The 20160-nt window shown below is 35.5% G+C and overlaps 1 protein-coding gene across 1 annotated transcript in view; it reads right to left on the bottom strand.

The window, feature by feature from the left end:
* LOC149537317 (putative LRR receptor-like serine/threonine-protein kinase At1g56140) overlaps window positions 1-20160 on the bottom strand; it is a 117790-nt gene that overhangs the window by 97135 nt on the left and 495 nt on the right. Inside the window, exons 2-6 of the mRNA XM_089802829.1 lie at window positions 19922-20096; window positions 19769-19840; window positions 19584-19655; window positions 19412-19483; window positions 19232-19303 (exon numbers count right to left, since the gene is read on the bottom strand). Of these exons, the coding sequence (XP_089658955.1) occupies window positions 19232-19303; window positions 19412-19483; window positions 19584-19655; window positions 19769-19840; window positions 19922-20096 (463 nt within the window). The remainder of the gene's footprint in view (window positions 1-19231; window positions 19304-19411; window positions 19484-19583; window positions 19656-19768; window positions 19841-19921; window positions 20097-20160) is intronic.

The raw sequence follows: 20160 nt of genomic DNA on the forward strand, positions 1-20160 counted from the left end.
ACACCAAAAGAACTCAACATACAAAATTGTGTAGAACATCCAGATGTCAATAACAGTAATATTAATAAGCAGAAGTCACATGGACAGAATAATGGGTGGGTCTACAGTATAATAAACCTTCCGGGTTATAGCTTCAAATAACATCAATTTCGTTCACTATTCAACAGTTTGGCATTTCATCAAACACATGGCAAGACCGTAAATACTGAAATGGACTGCCATTTCTCCAATATGCAAAATTCTGGACATATACAATAAACCCTTCTCCACAAGATATGCTACTTTCATATTTCCAAAACAGACATGCTACTAAATTCATGGGATTTATTTCTGAGATTACTATTTAAGCATGAATTGTGTTTCATATATTTGAATTAACAACAAACTGATTTGTATTACAACTCTCTAAATTTTATTTGCAAACTGAAATGATATCGTTTGCATGTAAATTCATTTTAATTTCAAATAACAAAAGGAATCTGATGTATGGATATGTGCATCTCCTTCCAAGAATGATCTGTCTGCAAGTATGGCTGCTGCCCAGCTTGGATAAGTACCATTGTTTAGGATTGATGCCAATGGAAACCTGTTTGTATGTGCCTTCACTCAAAACCACAGCCGATGAACATAAATCCCATCTCTAATAATAAATCGCAGGTCCCTAATTTTAGCCACAAGCCTCCAGATATGAAGCGTGGCCCTGCTGTAGCTTACAACCTCCACAATAGTAATCCCAGGTCCTGAAGAATGATGTCCAACCTCCAATGAATGGTGTTTTTAACCTTGTGAAAGATTGCAAAAGATTCTAATGCCAAGAATGCTGCCTCCCAGGAAATCGGCAGCCTTAAATGCCCAAAACCTGCCTCTATATAGCAGATGCAAGTATCAATAATACCTCCAATTTCCGTCACAAATTCAATCAACTAAAACCCGTTGATGTCAATTTTTATACCACATAACATATTAGCAATTGAATATCTGATACGGAGTATCAAACACACAATTCCTCTCTTGAAAAGTTAATGCTCATGGGACATGAGAATAACTCCAATGTTCCTTACACCTATGGATACTCACTCAATTTATCGATGTGATTTGTTGGTAATCACGTAGGCGGCCTTACATTGTTCATTCAAGGATGAATTGGGTTTTTGGTGAGATGGTGATGATTTTGTATGAGTGCCAAGTGATGTTGATGGTGACAGTGATGGTGGAGGATGTAGCACCAGATAGTGTTGATTGCACAAGGAGGAGGCAATAATGCTTCTAATGACTTCTACCTTCTTAACTTTCTTAGAGTGAAATTTGACTACTCAACTACTCGCTATTCTACTCCTACTCCTATGAATGGAAAGATTAGCAAATGGACGGTGATCGAATCTAATCAAAGCTTACCAACGGCTCCACCTCCATAGATGCAATGATTCAAAGGAAAAGAGAACTAGTTTACCACACAAGGCTCCCTAACCAATGGCTAAGATGCTAGTGGCCTAGTTGTAGATCCCTATTAAACATTCACTAACATCACCATACAATTAGCCATCTACTTCTACTCTAACAACATGAAATGAAATCCTACTTTAATTTGAGAGATGAGAAGAACCATGCAATACACCAAAATGATCATGTATATCCACCATGCAGACCACAACAATGAATAGAGAATAATTTTGATAGTATTTTGGCAACAATTCTCCAACATAGCTCTCTCACAAATGAGAGCAACATGGCCTTATATAGAGGCCAAAATTACAACCAACGGTAGAGATCAAAAGCAAAATCAACGATCCAAATTGGATCCTAAAAATCCTAATTAGGGTTGCCACCCCATCGGCCAATGAGAAGACGCCACCTCGTTGATGGACCAATGAAAAAAGTGGAAAAGTGGCAACCAATGAGAAGGCATCAAAATGGTGGCCAATTAGAATTAGACACTTGTCCTATCCCAAAAGAAAGAGAAATTGCCACTTGGGCTTACATCAAATGCTCTAATATAAATCTCCCTTTTTCTTTCATTCTTTTAGCTAAAGCAATGAACTTAGCTAGCCTTTCATTGACTTCTTCCATGGGAGGACAAAGTGTATGCTTTATCTTGAGCTCAGCCGATTTCACCATGCTGCTTGCTGCTTGTAGCGTCTTCTCATGTTCCTTCTCATATTCTTTTGCATATCCAATAAAGGCATTGAGAGGGTGCCCAAATGTTTCTCTTAATAGTAGCCTTTCCTAGCTCATCCAGTCTTGATCCAAGCTTTGTTTTATTGATGTCCTCTTCTCTGATATCTTCAAAATCAAGTGCTGCTCTGATGTCGCTCATCATGGTTGTAATGGAAGTGTTGATGTCTGGGCTGCGATGTGCAACCGCCTTCTGCATCTCCTCTTTGCCAAGTGGGATTGTCCTTCCTTTAGTCTGTCCTTTACCTGTATCATGTTTACTGTATCGACATTGGTATCGGTTATTCACCTCATTTTCGAGAAGAAAGTTGTTTTGGGCATCATATCCTCTTTGTCTTTCTTAGTGTTTGTTCCCTTAGGATTCTTGCTTGCATTAACATCTACAATCTTTTCAACCTATGATAGGATGGTGAAGTGGTGGATGATGAATGCAAGAAGAACCAAGGGAGACAATATCTAGAGAAGAATGAAAGAAGGAAATCAGCTTAAGGATCCCTTTCAACTCTAAATGATTTAAAGTTACCTTTACCAATAGCCGGATCTTTTTTTCGGAATTTAGGATCAGACTTAAAGAATTTCAAATCCGTTGCAAATCTTGAGGCCCTAGCTGGAAAAATCAAAATTTAGTGCTCTCGGAATTGTCCACCATTTGCCCAAAAAATTAGACCTTTGATCACAATAACCTCCTCCAAATAAAATTGCCCAAATTAGGGCAGAAATCGCAGCTTTTTAGCAAAATCAGACTTTGCAAAAAAATCGCCTAGCAATGGAAAGTTTCAGATCTACCCTAGAGAAGATTGCCAATCATGGGAACTTTACCTTTTAATCATGAAAATTTGTCAATATAAAGTGCAAGACTGCACAAAGAAAATTGCAAAGCATAGGAGATCTCTACCATGAAGAAAATCACCAAAAAGAATGCCAATCTGCCCTTTCAAAATCGCTTAAAGGAGAAGAAATCTGCTCCAAATCAAAAATCACCTAGGCACCAAAGAGGAGTGAGGAATGAGGAAATGAGAGGAAAGAGTTTCCTCTTATACCCAACTTGCTCATCCTCCCTAGCTGGCTGACTGGGACCCTCGGAGCAAAAATAAATTAATTAGAACACAAGACATGGCCCCCAATTAAATGCTTACCTAAATTTTAACTTTGCCAAGATAAAATTTACTTTTTAAAATTGCCAATTAGACCAAAATTGCAAAAAGAAAGTAAATAGTGCCTTGGAGATGCTAAATGTTTCCATTTAATGATGATTTAGCAATTAATATATCGTTAAAATCGGATTTTGGCTAGCCAAAAGCCATTTTTCAATATTAAATTACCAATTTCATTAAAGACTTAAAAAATTTCAAGACAATTTTAATCCATTTAAAGACAATTTTTTGCAATTCAATTCAAATCAATTTTGCCAAACAATTTTAATTTTTGACAAAAATAAAATCATTTCTATAGTCTAAAATCGATTTTGCAATTTAATTTCATCTTCACAAAAGAAAAAAAATTTCTCACCAAAGAAATTCAAAATTTTCCAAAAAACTCAAATCTAACAAAATTTCACTTTTTGAAAATCATCCAAATTTATACAATTACATCCAAATTTTCAAACAAATCGTCTAAGTGCAAAATTTACAATTTTATCCTGCCAAGTGTTGCTCTTTGAAATTTGTCTAGCCTAAGGATGAAATTGGTTGTTCTGGAAAATCAAGTTGAAACCGGGTGAAAATAAGTCTACCCCTCTCCCCACTGGCCCTAAAGGTGTCCAAGGCTTAAAGTTTTCAAAAATCAAATCAAATTTTTTTGGTAAACTTCAAAAAATTTGCCAAGGCGATTAAAAGGGGGGTCCTCAAAATTTTGGGGTGATGGTATGAGAACCTCACAACATCTAGCATCAACCCAAAGAAATGTTCCTAAACATTTCGAGAAATAAGTAACTGAGAACAAAAATCTCAGGATGGCTTACCCAAAAACCTACTTAAGGACAAGTACTCAACAAGGAAATAACTCTCAAGCTGATCCTAAGCATCTTGACCATAAGTTACGTGTGTGCAAATGATTTATTCCCTGCTCAACAAAAACTTGATAATCTCTCAGATCCATTAAACTTAGCTTATTATAATATCCTTACTTCAAAAGCAATCTAGATAGAGCCCCGCTGCTAGTCAGGCATTCATAGCCCCGACGGAGTTATCACTGTGGCACCACAGTCATGGTTCTACGTGATTATTTTTATAGCATCAGTAGAGATGATTGCACACCCTTGAACCAAATTTCATCTTTCTTTTCACTTTGATACTGCTTTTTCTCTTTTCTGACGATATTTTCTCTTTTTCTTTTTCTTTTTGATCTTTTGTTTGGTTTGCAGGCAATGAAGCTTGTGATGAGTTTGAAAGACTACAGTGGCGCTGAAGCAGGTGTATGATTTTTACGAAGTCCAATTTCACTTCAGGACATCAAGAACTAAGAGCAATTAAGTGTGAGTAGAATGTTGTAACCATGTCAAAGATAACTAAAGAACCTTTATCGAGTTTAACCCAAATTTAGTACAAGTCCTATCATAGACCAACAACTAAGCACATCCTTTAACCTCTAAACCTTATTAAATATACTCAAGAAATGAACAAGACAGACTCCATTTTGTCACCAAAATGTAAAATCTACACACCCTGCCCATGAGTGATAACATGGACCCCCTTTGCACTTACAAAGACCAAAACCAAAACTGCTGTCCAACAGAGGGAAGCTAAAAAAATTTCAAGTCAAATGACTTGATGCAAATCAAGCTCAAGCTCCCTCACAACATCTAAATCAAGCAACTGAATGAAAACTATTCTAACCAACTCTAAACTAAAAAATGGAAAAAAAAAACTACTCTAACCAACTGAAAGGAAACTAAACTACTCTCCTGAACCAAATGGTAGTCCAAGACAAACCTACCCTAAATATGTACAAGACTATAAAAGGACAACACTAACCGATCTAGTATATACACTAGATCTAACATGGTTCCTCAGGATGTTCAATAGTGACAAGTTTTGGGTGATAGTTCTTAATTTTGCAAACTCATCCTTGTACTCTAAAAAAAAATTGGTCACCTCAAACTCAAACTCTAAAAAATTATCATGCAAGACCAACAATTGAGGCAACTCATAGGGTCCATGATTAATCCAAATACAAGTTGTTTCTCCAAAATTTCCATGATCAAAATAAAAACTTTCAAACCTTTCATCTTTAAGAGCAAGGAAAGAAACAACCTGGTGTGCTTCAGGTGGTAACTCTTGTTTAAACCTCAATTGATCATCCACAGCTTTAGGAGGTCGAAGTTGGTGGTGAACCATCCCTCTACCATCTACATCAAACTCATTGGTAGTCCAAGCAGGATCAATCTTGGAATCAAGCTCATGAAATATCGTCTTTGGGGGCTTGTCTCTATGAACAATGAACCATGAATCCTTGTGAATCTCTTCGAGTGTATGCTCAAAAATCAAGGATTTTTTGATATTCTCCCCATCAAACACCTCTCCAAGTTGCTTGAACACAATATCCAACTGCAGCATCAACCCAAACTGTTCTTTATTTTCCTTTTCCACAGGAGCAACTTGATCACCACTTAAGAATCCTTACATATCGTCGTCAATAGAAGCTTCCTCATCTAGCATGTAATTTCCATTCGAATATTCCTTAGAAACATCTTGCAATTCTTTATATATACTCTCACCAAACATAGTACCTTCAAGACTAATAGGAGAACCGTCATACGTCTTTGTGAGTTGCCCCTCAACTTCCATTTCAAGTGGCAAAATTTTTGGAGGTCGAAGTTGATGGTGAATCATGCCACTTGCAATGACTTGATCAACTTGAAGTGCTTCAAGCAATGACCCCTTTGTATTTCTTCTATAGGATCCTCAAGCATCCCCCCAAAGAATGTGATGGAGATAGTGCCTCGTATTGGTTTATCAATATTTTCCTCATATTTGAACTCTCTTGTGATATCTTTTAATTCCTTGTTCAACTCACTACTTGATTATCTTCCTCTTTAAGAATATTTGAAACTTCTTGCAACGCATCCTCAAGAGTCACCTCTCGAATTATGCATGAAGACTCGCCAAAGATTTCCTTTTTGTCCACCTTTCGATGTTCCATTTGTAGTTCTTCATGTGTCTTCACCTATTGACCTTTGCCTACCATCCTTTCTCTCTCTTGGATAAACTCAATTATTTCCTTGATTTTCTTGTCAACCTCTCCACCTCTTGCCATAATGTGTAAAGGTTCATCCAATTGGTTATCTTGAACATTAGAATCAACCATATCATCTTGATGTATCGCACCCTCTTCATTCTTTGGTGTCCAACTTAAAAGCTGAAAGAAATGTTTACCACCCCCCGCTGATATTTCCTCATACCAACCCAATTGAAACTTGACCAAGTCAATGGTGTCTTGGCAAGATGGGAAAGTAGACTCTGAATGTGAGAGACCGTGTACCCTGCACCAAGAACTTCTTCTATATGTGTTGTTTGGTTCCCTATTGATATCTTCTTTGAAAACAAGAAAATCTTTCTCTAAATTGACAAGGAACGCAAGCTCATGTATTTGTGAAAAAGAAAATTTTCCTCTTAATGCCAAGTCCACCCTCAGGAGAAACACCAAACAATCTAGCTCCTCATGATCCGTAGTACCATGTATCCTACACTTACCTGATGCTGCAAGTTTAGACAAATCCAATAGAGGTAACATACTATACAAACTCAATGGTCAATAGAAGAGGAAGAACATACTGTACAAACCCAAAAAAAGGAAAGATTCCACCGTACAGTACACGGTGAACGAACCGTGCAGAAAGAAAAGGTTGCACAACACCATGGATTTAGTAGAAAGGTACCAAAAGAAAGGAAAACACATTGTACAGTCTGCACAGGAAACAAAGAGGAAGGGCATAATAAAAACGGGAGCAATACGGAGTGAAGGTTCTAGAATCAAAAATACAATTATTACTGGCAAGGAGTGGCAGTCAACAAAATTCATGGTACCAAGTTTAAGGATCGCGATCAAAAACAAACTAGGAGATATGGAAAACCTGAGGGAGAGATTGTATAACTTCAATAAATTGGAGGAGCGATGACTACATGCACAATAGGCCATAGAGGCTACACAGAATAGGCGTAAGGCATGGCATGACAAGCATCTAAAATTGAACAGATTTCAACCGGGACAGTTAGTTTTAAAGTATAATGGGCGTAACAAGATCAGACTAGGCAAATTTTAAGTTAAATGGGTTGGACCATACAAGATCCCTGAAGTTGGCAATAATAGGGCAATAAAATTATGGACACTCAACGAGAAGGAAGTACCTGATACAGTGAACGGGTCGAAGCTAAAAATCTATCATGAAAGAAATAATGTGCCTGTACGGACAAACAATTTAGAAACAGTATAAGAAGGAATAAAAATTAGTAATGTATATATGTAAGATAATGTAAATAATGTATAAAAGTTAAGAAAATTTTCATAGTACAGCTATAGACAAATAAGAGAAATTATAATTAGGTGCAAAGTGACATAGCCAGATAAGCATAAAATATAGACACAAAGAGAACACCATACGGTCACTTGCTAGAAGGAAAAAAAAAAAACATGCACCATACGGATGGAAGACAAATGTGCAACTTGGGAAGTTGTATGGTTGTACAACTATATAGAAGAAAGAAAGCATTAAGAAAGCATGTGACAAAGGGAGGCAACTATGAATGACCACCGTACGGCAACAGTGAAAGGAGAAAGACAACCGTACGGAGAGAAGAAGCACACCACAGTGAAGAGTGAAACAAACACACTGTACAAAAATCATAAAAGGAAGATAGTCGGTTATTAGCAGAGGTTGTATAGAAAAGGAGACAGTCACAGGGGCAATCAAGGAACATCGTACGACAATTGTATGACACATGTGGAAGGAGCCGTACAAATACACCGAAAAGGAGAACTTTGACCGTACGAACACATAGGAAGGAGAGAACTTGGCCATATGGCTCAAGGAGGGATAGCATTCAAGCAGGAAGGAAGACCATACAGCCGTACAAACAATGAGAAACACATGCACATGTCGTACAAACGTACAGACTTGCAGAGTGCTAAGGGAATATAGTGGATCATACGGCCTTGTACGGGGCCAATAGGAGATCATAGATGATCCACCATACGGCCAGGCAGAGGATTAGAAATCATACGGCTATTACAAAGGACACTGTACGATAGTATCTGGAGGAAAAAGTCGTATGCAGAAGAGACCCTACAGGCATTGTCAGCCATACGGATGAAGCATTACAAAAAAAGAATAGAGAGCACCATACAGTGAGAAATGAAAGGGTGGGAAAGCTATAAAACACCACCATATAGCCAAGAAGCGCACTTAGGGCTCTATCCTAGGACCCCGTGGGGGCACTGCCTCTCGACCCCACTGGGGGCGTTGCCCCCTAGACCTCCAGTCAATTCAGTTATCAGTCGTGGGAAGTGTGACCAGTTGATGAGACCTAGAGTTGCTATAGGCATGGAGTGTTTGTATGCCAGAGGTGGAGAGAGCACTAGAGCAAGCATTTCGAGAAGGATGCTACGCTTTGAGGCACTCGGAGTAGGTGTTGATTGGACTTGAGGCTATATTAGTGGATGCATAGAGATCATCCAGTTGAAGGCAATAGAGTGACACTTGGCTCAACGTACCCAAGCATTGGAAGCAAAGAAGGTGACATAGGTGGCTATCAAGGTCAGATTGGCTAAGGAGACAGTATTGTGTTAGTAGAGGCTACAGATGCAACATGTTTTTGGAGACCAATCTGGTGCAAGCAAGGGAGGAATGTGAATGTGATGTGATGGAAAAAGATCTATCCTGTTATAGCTAGTCATAGTTAATGTATTCCATTTTGTTAATCTGTCTTGGTAATTTTGTAATTGTCATTCGGAGACGACTTTACTTTTGGGGGGATGATGTTATCAGTAAATTCTATATTGTAGCCAACAGGTAGAATAGTATCCGAAAGGGCACGTGACAGTTGAGTCACCCCCTTGGAAAAGTATATTGTAATCATCATAATAATATTGTAAGCATTGAAGTGCATATTGCGTATATGAATAAAGTATCTGTTCTATATTATATCTTACTGTACTACATGCGATAAGTATCCTTTTACCCTGTACGGTAAACAAATAGGAATTGAATTATCTCAAAGTACTAGTTATCACTAACAAACTAATCTATAAAAAATAACAGTCAACAAATAAATGAGGGATTTAAAGAAATTATGTAGCAAGGCATAAACAACTTGGATAAAACAGTTTTGTTTGACGAAGCATTATTACAACACTACATGTCACATGTCTATTGGGATGACACTTTTGAAGGCCTTATGTGGTTGTGATGATTTATCCTTTGTGGGTTTGATTATCTCAAACTAGCCAACTACTAAGAGAAAAATATCCAATCCAAAAAATTTGATATATTTTGAATTCACTCGATAAAACTAGAGAGAGCAAAAACTTATATATATATATAAAAATCAACATTTAACTAAAAGAACATCCAAAATAGGAGATATGATTCTTTCAAGGCTATAATGTTACAAATAGTCTTTTTTGGAAAATAGTGACCTCTAAAATAAGCTGAGATTTTTGTTTTTGCCTTGCATGCAAGTATCCTTGAGCCCTTAGCCATAAGTGCTTTAAGAAAGGTAAAAATTGTCGATTGGGTGCAAATTAAGCTAATAGCTATGAACGAAAAAATTCAGAACAGTGAGCTGAAAAAGAAAAAGGTGGAGAGGAAGAAGCACCAAAAGAGTTTGAAGAGGAAAAAGAAAGTGAAGGTATCCTTTGGCTCTCAATTTACAAAAGAATGATTATTTCAAGGTTCAAGGAATGCTGAATGGGAAGAAGTTTGTTTCTTTTATTGGTATAGGTGCTACGAACAACCTCTTAAATGAAGATGTTAAAGCACGGAGAGAGCTCAGGACTGAAAAGATTGGAGGATTTAGGTTTATAGTTGCTAACAGATTCACCATCTTGCTTGACGAGGATTCAACGGTTAATTCTGCATTTGCAAAACTATTATGTCGATGATTGCTATACGGTCAGCATTAGAGACACCAATATTGTTCTTGTTGTCTAATCGATTTTCTCTTTGGTTAAAGTCATCTTGAATTGAAATTAATGGAGCTAAAATTCCATGAAAATGGAAGAAATATTGTATGGAGAGGAATATCCAAAATTGGATTTCATGTTGTCACATGCAATAGGATGGAGAGAGTGCTCCATCATGGGCAAGAAATGGAGTCAATATAACAAGAAGTGTGGCACGAACAAAGGGATGGAATTTTTTTAAAATCTTCTCATAATCCTCTCTTTGACTTGGATGCATAGCTAACATTTTATAATCCTCTTTTGGTGATACAATTTGATAATAATTGGAATGAACATCAAGAGAATAATTTCATGAGATTATCAGAACAATTTCCTCATGGCATGATGACAAACTTTGTCAGATCACTACAAGGAATGGAGCACTGAGACTGACTTTGTTGGGGGTATTTGTTAGAAAGGTATGCCTCACCAAAAGCTCACTAGATGGAGTCCACATGAAACCCAAAGTAGCACAACATTAACAAGATGTAGCTACATTTTGGTTGTGCATCTATGCAAAAGATCATCGTCAAGGGCTATTGGATAGGATACTAATGATGATAGGAGGAATGTACCATGGGAAGTTGAGGATTGAAATTTCAGAATTTATGCTGCTGTTTTCTTTTCAAACAGCAATCATATGATTCCATTTGTATACTTACAAGTAGATGAGATAAATGTTAAGCACAAATTGTAGCCTTTCCAAACTATTAACTATGGGAAAGATATTTTCAGCTACTAAATTGATCAGAATTCACATTTTTGCTAAAGTGTTTTCTTTTTCACAGCGTTTGTTCCTATTATGTGGTGTTGATTTTTAGAAAATCAGATTGAAAGTTTCTGGTTTCAGATATGAACTGCTGCAATTTCATCCTTTTGAGACCATTCAATCAATTGAAATTGCCATTTTTGTTGGTGTCTATAATGCCCCCTTCCTATGCTAGTTTGACATGGTGGAGTCTTTAGCCTATTCAGACGATTTTGGTAGGAAAATGATCAGGGTTAGGGAATCTTGGAAGAAATATTAGGTGCAAGTTCATATTCTAACAGTTGAGTGAACATAAAGGTTTTTTCTAGAGGCATTTTTGGGTTAATTCTTCCATGTGAAATATTTTTAGTAAGTCAGTTATGGGTATTGATAGACTTAGTTGGCATGTTTCCTATATTTAGTATTTTCGATGGGTTCAATTTTGATGATCATCTTGAATTTGATATAGTCCAAAGGCTTTAAATTAAATAACAATAAGTTATAACTTAATGAAGTTAAATTAAAGATTTGACTTTATAGCTATTTTAGCTTATTTATGAAGAGACTATAGAGGCCAAATATTAAATTAAAGGTGGTTTATTTTAATGGATGAGCTTTTATTATTTAGTGTTACATTGGAAGAATAAAAATGGAGGTGATTCTTATTAAATAAAAGCAATAAAAAAGGCATTTTTGAAATATAGCAAAAAATCCAAAAAGATTTATTTTTATTTTTCCAAAAAAGAAGCTAAAACACTATAAAGGAGGATTCAGGCTGTCATTTGGGAATGTTGAGTTTCATTTTGACATTGCTTCAACCTTGAAGGAGATTGTTTCATCTTTAGTTTGCAAGCATAGAAACCCTTGCAAGCGGCATTCTCTAGGTTGTTGAGAGATAGAGTCTGGAGAATACTTGGTGATTTCATTTAGAGGTTACATTTGGGCCTGTTAGAGATTACATATCGGAGTTTTCAGAGCTTATTTTTTATCAGATTTAAAGAGATCATATTTGGAGAAGATTGTTGAGGGTTTATTTCTATTTGTTGGTTATATCTTCTCACTAGATGGTCGTACCATTTTCAGCTATCCATCCCAATCCTTGAAGGGCCAAGTGAAGTTTATAAGGCGGCTATTGGGGTTTGTAAGATCTGGAATCTGAAATTATTTGAATACTTTGCTAGCCGTCCATTTTAGAAGCATTTTGACACTTTTGGGATGCATATTTTGTGAGCAGTGCCAATTATTTGTTAACTACAATTTGTGGGTATGTGGGATTTTTTATGTTATATCATCATTTTATGAGCTGAATTTCCATCATATTTGAAAAATAATAAAAAATGAGATCATGAATTTTCAGCAGTGCTGTTCCCGAGTTTTCATTTTTTGAGTTTATAAAGGTGCTGCAATATTAACTTTTTATCTGCAATATTGTTGTGATTTTTTGTATTGCAAAAATAATTCACAATAAAAATAACACAATTTTAGAAATTAAAAAAAACAGCACAAACAGGACTGCATATAACGGTGTCACCAAAACCAAGTAATCTTCACAATGTAGAGAGAGGAAACACAAGATTCTATTTCAGAAACAAGTGAATTATGAAACTGAGATGATACAAAAAGTACAAACACCTTGTATAAATAACAAAAGTGTGATAAGGTATGAAGCAAAAACCTACAACTAAAATTAAATGCACTATGCACGATATTAAATACAAGTCACTAATATCTAATAATGAGATATGGCCCCATTATAAGGATAATCTAGAATGTCACCTTAAGAAATGCAAATGGGACAAAATCACATTCACACCAATGCCCTCCCTTAAGTGCAACTTAGGGGGATGATATATTATGCCAAAAAGCAAGATGCAAGATGAGTCCCGACAACAAATCCATGTTAGGTACCAATGCACAAATGCAATGCAATTACTCACAAATGGAGAAAAGACAAAAACTTTGTTAGAGCCAAAAGAGACAAATGACTAAAATTCCCACAAGCAAAAGGTGAAGGACTCATCAAGACCCTACAAGCACAACTTCCTTCACTCCTAACATCAAACCCTACAAAAGATACCATTGAGATACCAAACGTTTAGTGAAGATCTTCACAACATGCTACTCTGATGGAATGTACTCCGAACTAAGAACACCATCCTAGATAACTAACAAATGAAGTGCATGTGTAACTCCATATACTTAGCATGTTGATGGTCCATTAGCTTGTGGGAAAGGTCAATAGCTGTCCTCAAATTCTTCAGCTTCAGCACTACTTTTTACTTCAATGCCAAATTTCCTCAATTCATTAGTTCCTCTAGGTCTCATGCCATTTAAAATCTCACAAGGAGTCTGCTTAGTACTTCTATTCACTAAATTGTTATATGCAAAGTCAACTTGTGCCAAAATCAAATCCCAATTAGAAGGTTTATCTATTAGAAGTTTTATCTCCAATCAAACATCCCAAAAGGTTACCCAAACTTATGTTCACAACTTCAGTTTGTCCATCAACCTGTGGATGAAATGTAGAACTAAACTTTAGATTAGTATTCAGCTTCTTCCAAAGTGTCCATGTAATCTCACAATCTATCTGAAAAATAAGTCTGCTATGTGTACTGCATCTGATATCTTCTTACAAGGTATAAGATGTACCATTTTTAAAAATATGTCAACCATTATCAAGATAGAATTGCTACCTCTCAAAGTTCTAGGCAATCCCATAACAAAATCCATACTTAAATCTTCCCAAGGTCTGCAAGGAATAGGCCAAGGTATGTACAATCCAATATCTTGACTACTTCCTTTAACTTGACATATTTTGTAACTTCTCACCATCTTCTAAACATTTTTTATATATTTGTGGCCAAAAGTATCTTTCTAAAATCATCTTTACTTTCTTATCAATCGCAAAATGTTCTAGAAGTCCACCACTATGTTTCTCTTTAATGATATTTTCCCTCATAGATCCTTTAGGTATACACAATTGAATTCCTTTAAACATGTCTTCCTAAATAAAAAAATCAACCCAGTTATGTTGTTCATCAGTCACAAGGTTCTTACAAGCTTTCCAAGGTTCTACAAAATCAAAGTCACTTTCATACAAGTTTTTCAAATGCTCAAATCCAAGCACTTAAATCCTCATTTTTGTCAATAAACTACTTCTACTCAATGCATTTTCTACCTTATTAGATTGTTCACTCTTATGTTTCAACACAAAAGAAAAATTCTGCATATATTCAACCCACTTCATATGTCTTTGATTCAACTTATTCTTACTTCCCAAATACTGTAAAGTTTTATGATCAGTGTAGAACACAAATTCTCTAGGCATCAAATAGTGTTGCCATTTCTTCAAAGCTTGAATAATTGCATAGAATTCTTGATCATGGGATGAATATTTCCTTTTATTATCATTCAATTTCTCATTGTAGAAAGCAATAGGCTTACCTTCTTGACTTTAAACAACACCAATGACATTCCCACTAGAATCACAGTCAACTTCAAAAACTTTGTTAAAATTAGGTAAAGGAATCACAAGTAATTCTACAACCTTTACCTACAATGTTTCAAAGCTTCTATTTCCTCCATGTGTCCATTTGAAATCCTTTTTATCACCTCTCATAGTCTCTATCATAGCATTACAAACTAAACTGAAATTTGTGATATTTTCTGTTGAAACTTGTGAATCCATGAAATGATCTAACTTCTTGTACATTCTCAAGTATAGGCCAATCAAGAATAGCCCTTACCTTTTCAGGATCCATCTTCAAACTTTCAACAAAATCACAAAACCAAGATACACAATCTCCTCCTTCATAAAAGAACATTATTCAAATTAATCAATAACTTCTCCTTGTTTAGTCTCTGCAACACTTGTCTAATATGCTCAAGGTGTTCCTCCTTAGTCTTACTGTAGATTAGTATATCATCAAGGTATACAATCACAAACTTACCCAAAAAATCTTCAAAACTCCATTCATTAGCCTCATAAAAGTACTAGGTGCATTAGTCAAACCAAAAGGTATAACCAACCACTCATACAAACCTTCATTAGTCTTAAAAGAAATCTTCATTTATCTCCTCCTTTGATCCTAATTTGATGATAGCCACATTTCAAATCAATCTTTGTAAAATATTATTTTCGACTCAATCTATCCATAATGTCATTCATCCTAGGAAAAAAGAATTCATACTTCACTTTTATCCTGCTTATAGCTCTAGAATCAATTCAAGTCTCCATTCTCCATTCTTCTTAGGTACTAATACAGTAGGTACTCCATAAGGACTTAGACTCCCTTTGATCAAACCTTTCTCAAGAAATGATTGCACTTGTCTATTCAATTCTTCATTCTCTACGGGTGTTATTCTATGTGGTGCTTTATTAGGCAAGCTAGCTCCATCTATCAAATCCATACAATGACTTATACTTCTCACTAGAGGTAATCCATCAAGAACATTATCAAAAATAATATCTTGAAATTCAGCTAACAAATATCTAACCTAGAAAGAAAGAAACATAGAAGCAACAATTTACTAACTAAATGGAATAGAAAATCATTGATATAAAACACCCTTCTATTGACTCTGCAACATCAAGTCTATTACATCAACAATTTGCCGACCCCCCCCCCCCCCCCCCCCCCACTTCCCCTTTTGAATTCAAAAAGATTTGCAATACATAATTTCTCCAGTGATTGGTTGATTCTCCCATGACCATTCGGTTCCTCTGCCTCTTCGGTTATTAAAATTTAATCTTGACAAGCTCTTCATTTTCTGAGCACGCCACATGTCACTTTGAGATTTCAAAATCTTTCAAAAATGAATCACCATATGATGTGTCAGCTCTTGTTAATTAGCTCTGATGTAAAACGTATGATATTGGCATCTGCCCAATTCAATCCCTCTTTAACTTCATCAAGACACGTGTCTCTTCAAATGTTATGACTTGTCAATATATTATATGCAGATTTCTCACTATTAGAAACATCTCGACATGTTGGAGTGATCAATCCACAATGGAAATCCATTACTTTTATGAGCTTTGGTAACTATTTTACATCCCACAAGCCTGGACTTTTACGAGAACTTATATCTCACTAATCATTATATGTCTCTTTTTGGAAAATGATGTTGCACACGAGGCATATTGTCAAACAAATAATTGCATTCTCCTCATGCGGGCCTATATTATGTGTTTGTAGATCCCTTATGGGTCTGAACAACTCCAAACACTTATGCTTGAGAAGATGTTCCGACAACATGATGCAGGAGAATCACACAATGTGAATATGTAGATTACAAACAATATAAACTCGTATGCCATGAGCTTCCTCGTGAATCTTCCCTAGGTTGGTATTGGCATTTGGTCAAACATTCCCACCATGTCTTCTCTATCGCAACCCGTGCACTTTTTCTTCACTCTCCAAACAGAGCTAGGCGGATGTTAAACTCTTGTTCACATGTGAAAGACTTTGAAACATTAAGATTTTATTTCGTGGTCTCCATAACTTCACTAACTGCGGGCTGATGACTATAGCTTTAGATTTGGGTATTAAAATTCTGCTCCCGCAATCTCATGCCCATCCTTCTCCACAACCTCGAGCAACAGAGGCGTCTTCCTTAGTATACTAATATCATGTGAAGTGCATGTTCCTTAGCATCCCGCAGACATTATTGCATGATTCTTTCACTGGTGGCTCCACAAATTTGTCTAATGCATTTGTATAATGTGTATTGTGTATGAATAGAGCATAATCCTCTTCACGTGGTTGTGGGTCTTCCGTAGTCTTCAATCGCATTCCCCAAAACACTCAGGCTGATTCATCCTTTGTATAGCCATGAGTCCCCTGCAAGCTTGTATTAGCATTTGGTCTGACATATCAACCATATCTTTTTAATCATCTGACTCTTGTATTGTGCATCATCGGTGCTATGAAATCTGGTCTCGAGTATTTGAAATTTTGCACCCACAATCTCATGCTATGGCATCCATCGAGTTTCACATGTATAGTTTTGAATTTGTGCAAGTGGTTAGTATGAGGAAGAACGTTTTGCTATTCCACTATGGACTTGTTTTAAAGCTCCTATATACATTGAATCAACTACCTAATGGAGACTATAGGCATTTAGTCGAACACTTTGACCAACTGCTTTATGCCGCTCCTACATGAATCATCCTCAGCTCCAAATAGGATTCGGTGGGAGTTTTTCGATTCATCCATGTCTTCATTGGCTGCGGCTCATCACCCTCAAAGTGAAGATAGACATTATCCATATCAATTGTTGGCAAACCTAGCATTTTATTCTCATAGCCTCTGCACATTTCCAATGGTTGTGTATTTCAACTAGCATATTGTGGAGCACACCTGCATGGTCTTCTCTTTGGCGAAAAATTAGAAAATAGCTTCTCCTCAGTGGAAAATGAACATGGGAGGGCATTTTCCGCCAAAGCAAATTCTTCATGCTCGGGTCGTCACAATTTACATGACATATTATATGTGTGCTTCAACATATCTGCAATGCACTTGATGACTGCATTGTAGCGGAAAATTCATTTTTAGCTTCTCCAGTGGCTGAAAACTTGAAATAGACTGCGACATAAGATTTTTCGCTTCTTTATCGTGATCACTATTTTATGTCAATTGATTTGTGAATTATATTGAACATGTAATCTTGATGTTATAAACTCATGCCTTTCTGTTTAAAATCAAGATTTTGCATTTCCTTTTTTCAAATGGAAAATGAGACTTTGACTTCTCTACTTGCAGGATTTTACCTTCGCAGTTCATTTTCCGCTTTTTCTCTTATAAGTGAAATTTGAATGTATATCCATAGTAATTATCCCTCAATCATAAAATCTAGAAGCCTTTGATTGAAAACTGATAACATACACACTTGATCTTGGAAATTGCATTAATTCCGAAAATTTGAACTGTGAGACTAATCTTTGAATTCTGAACTCCTCAAACTTAGAGAATTTGAAATGTTGCATTCTGGATCTTCAAACCAATTCAACTTCATGATAACACATTAGCAAAATCAAGGAACACCTTAACGGAATTTCTTTTCATGGGAGGCAAATTTTAAAGTTCAAAAACGGTGTATGGAAAGGGCACTTACAAAATATTACGTAATATAAGATTATATTTTTTTAATATAAAATATTAATAAATCAATTATTAAAAAGATAATTCTTTAAAAAAAAATTCTACAAATTTTAATATATGATTTTTCAATAAAATTTAAAATTGATAAATTCTAATTGGTAGAAAGAAGAGATTTAATCACTTGTTAAAATGAATAAACCATTAGATGATATTAGCTTTGAAATTTATTAATAAATTCATAATACTTACTCTAGAATTTAATGTCTTTATTTAGAATTCAGAATTTAAAGATCATAATTTAGTTTAAATTAAGTTTAAAAGAATAAAATCCAATTGAGAGCTTCAAATAAAGTTTTAACTAATAAAAGACTTGGAATCTAAATATAAAAATAAATTAGTACATTGTCTAGAGAAGAAATATTTATACCAGTCTACAAAACAAATCTAGCACAAAATTATTAATAGAAAGTCAAAAATAAAACAAATCTAGTACAAAATTATTAATAGAAAGTCAAAATCTAGCCGACGTCCAATAGCTTCTTATATCGACTAAAATCTAGCTATTGTAGATCATATTCTAGTCTAAAATTCACCAAAAAAAATTCAAGATCTAATCTTAAAAACTACCACCAAAACTCAATGGCCTAAAATAAAAAATTTATATGAATTAAAAATTAAACTTGAATTCAAAATAAACAGTTAAAAATCCAACAACTATAATTTAAAATTCATAATAAATAGCTCTTGAGATTCGAAAATAAATTTGAAAACTAATCTAAAAATCCAGGACGTAATCTAAATTCTGCTAATTCATAACCGAATCCAATAACAACTTTTATGGAGTCCAGCTCTCTGCTGCAGATTTTCGTTAAAAATCCTAATAAACAAAGTTTAGAGTTTGGGGAAAATGCAGAGTAAACAAAAATTATAATTAAAATAAACAAAATTACAGTCGGGGAAGGGTAGAAGATTCCTATTCCGAAATAACCAATGAAAATTGAGAAAAAAGGCTGAGAGCCCAATGGAGGAATATAAAGAAAAGTGAACATACAGTTGCTCCAGATTTGTCAAATTCCCAAGCTCTGGCGGCAGCGTTCCCGATAAACTATTCATCTCAATACTCCTGTATCGCATACATACAAAACAAAATTAGTTCATCCAAAATTCGAAATCAATAATAATATGCGATTGAATTCAATTTACGGTGCGAGACGATAAATGATAAGATTACATAGATATCAGCTTGGTAAGATTCCCCAATTCCTTTGGAATTTCACCAGTTAAACGATTTTGTCCAAGCGAGCTGTCATAACATGCAAATTACAACTCAAATTATCGACAACCGGACATGTTGAACCGAAAAAATGCACAATTTATATGGGAAAACACTGTTGCTCGCTTACATAAACTCAAGGTGCGATAATGAGCCTATACTTGCAGGAATCGTTCCACTCAAATAATTGAATCTCAGATCGCTGTTGAAAAGTTATCAAAATTCAGTAATTTAATTACCTCTTGTTTAAATAAATCCAACAGATTCAATTTGACAGAAAGAAGAAACGTTTGAAAATATATAAACAGTATTTACAGGCTTTGCAAGTAGGTGAGATTAGCCAATTCGGGGGGAATAATCCCTTGCAGTTCTTCATACAACACTATTCTGCAATAAACCAGGATAAATGTCTCATTATAACTGAAATGATGGATTAAAAAAACGATTTTTAAGGCTGGAGATACTTACAGCTTAACGACATGGCAAGTGGTATTTTTGTTAAAAAGACAGCTGCACATGACGCCCATCGGCCCGTCTGTGTCAGAAAGAGTATACCAGTTTGGATCGTCATTGTTGCACGGATCCAAACTGAAATCCCATTTTAAAATCTTCAATTTGCTCGCAATTACTTTGAGTGCTTCAACTATAAACACCCCAAACAAAAAAGCTAAAACACATCATTTATTCTGTAATGAATCCCTATTAAT

The sequence above is a fragment of the Cupressus sempervirens genome, chromosome 9, assembly GCF_028749045.1.
Source record: "Cupressus sempervirens isolate cs-2001-9-10 chromosome 9, ASM2874904v1, whole genome shotgun sequence".
Taxonomy (NCBI): Eukaryota; Viridiplantae; Streptophyta; class Pinopsida; order Cupressales; family Cupressaceae; genus Cupressus; species Cupressus sempervirens.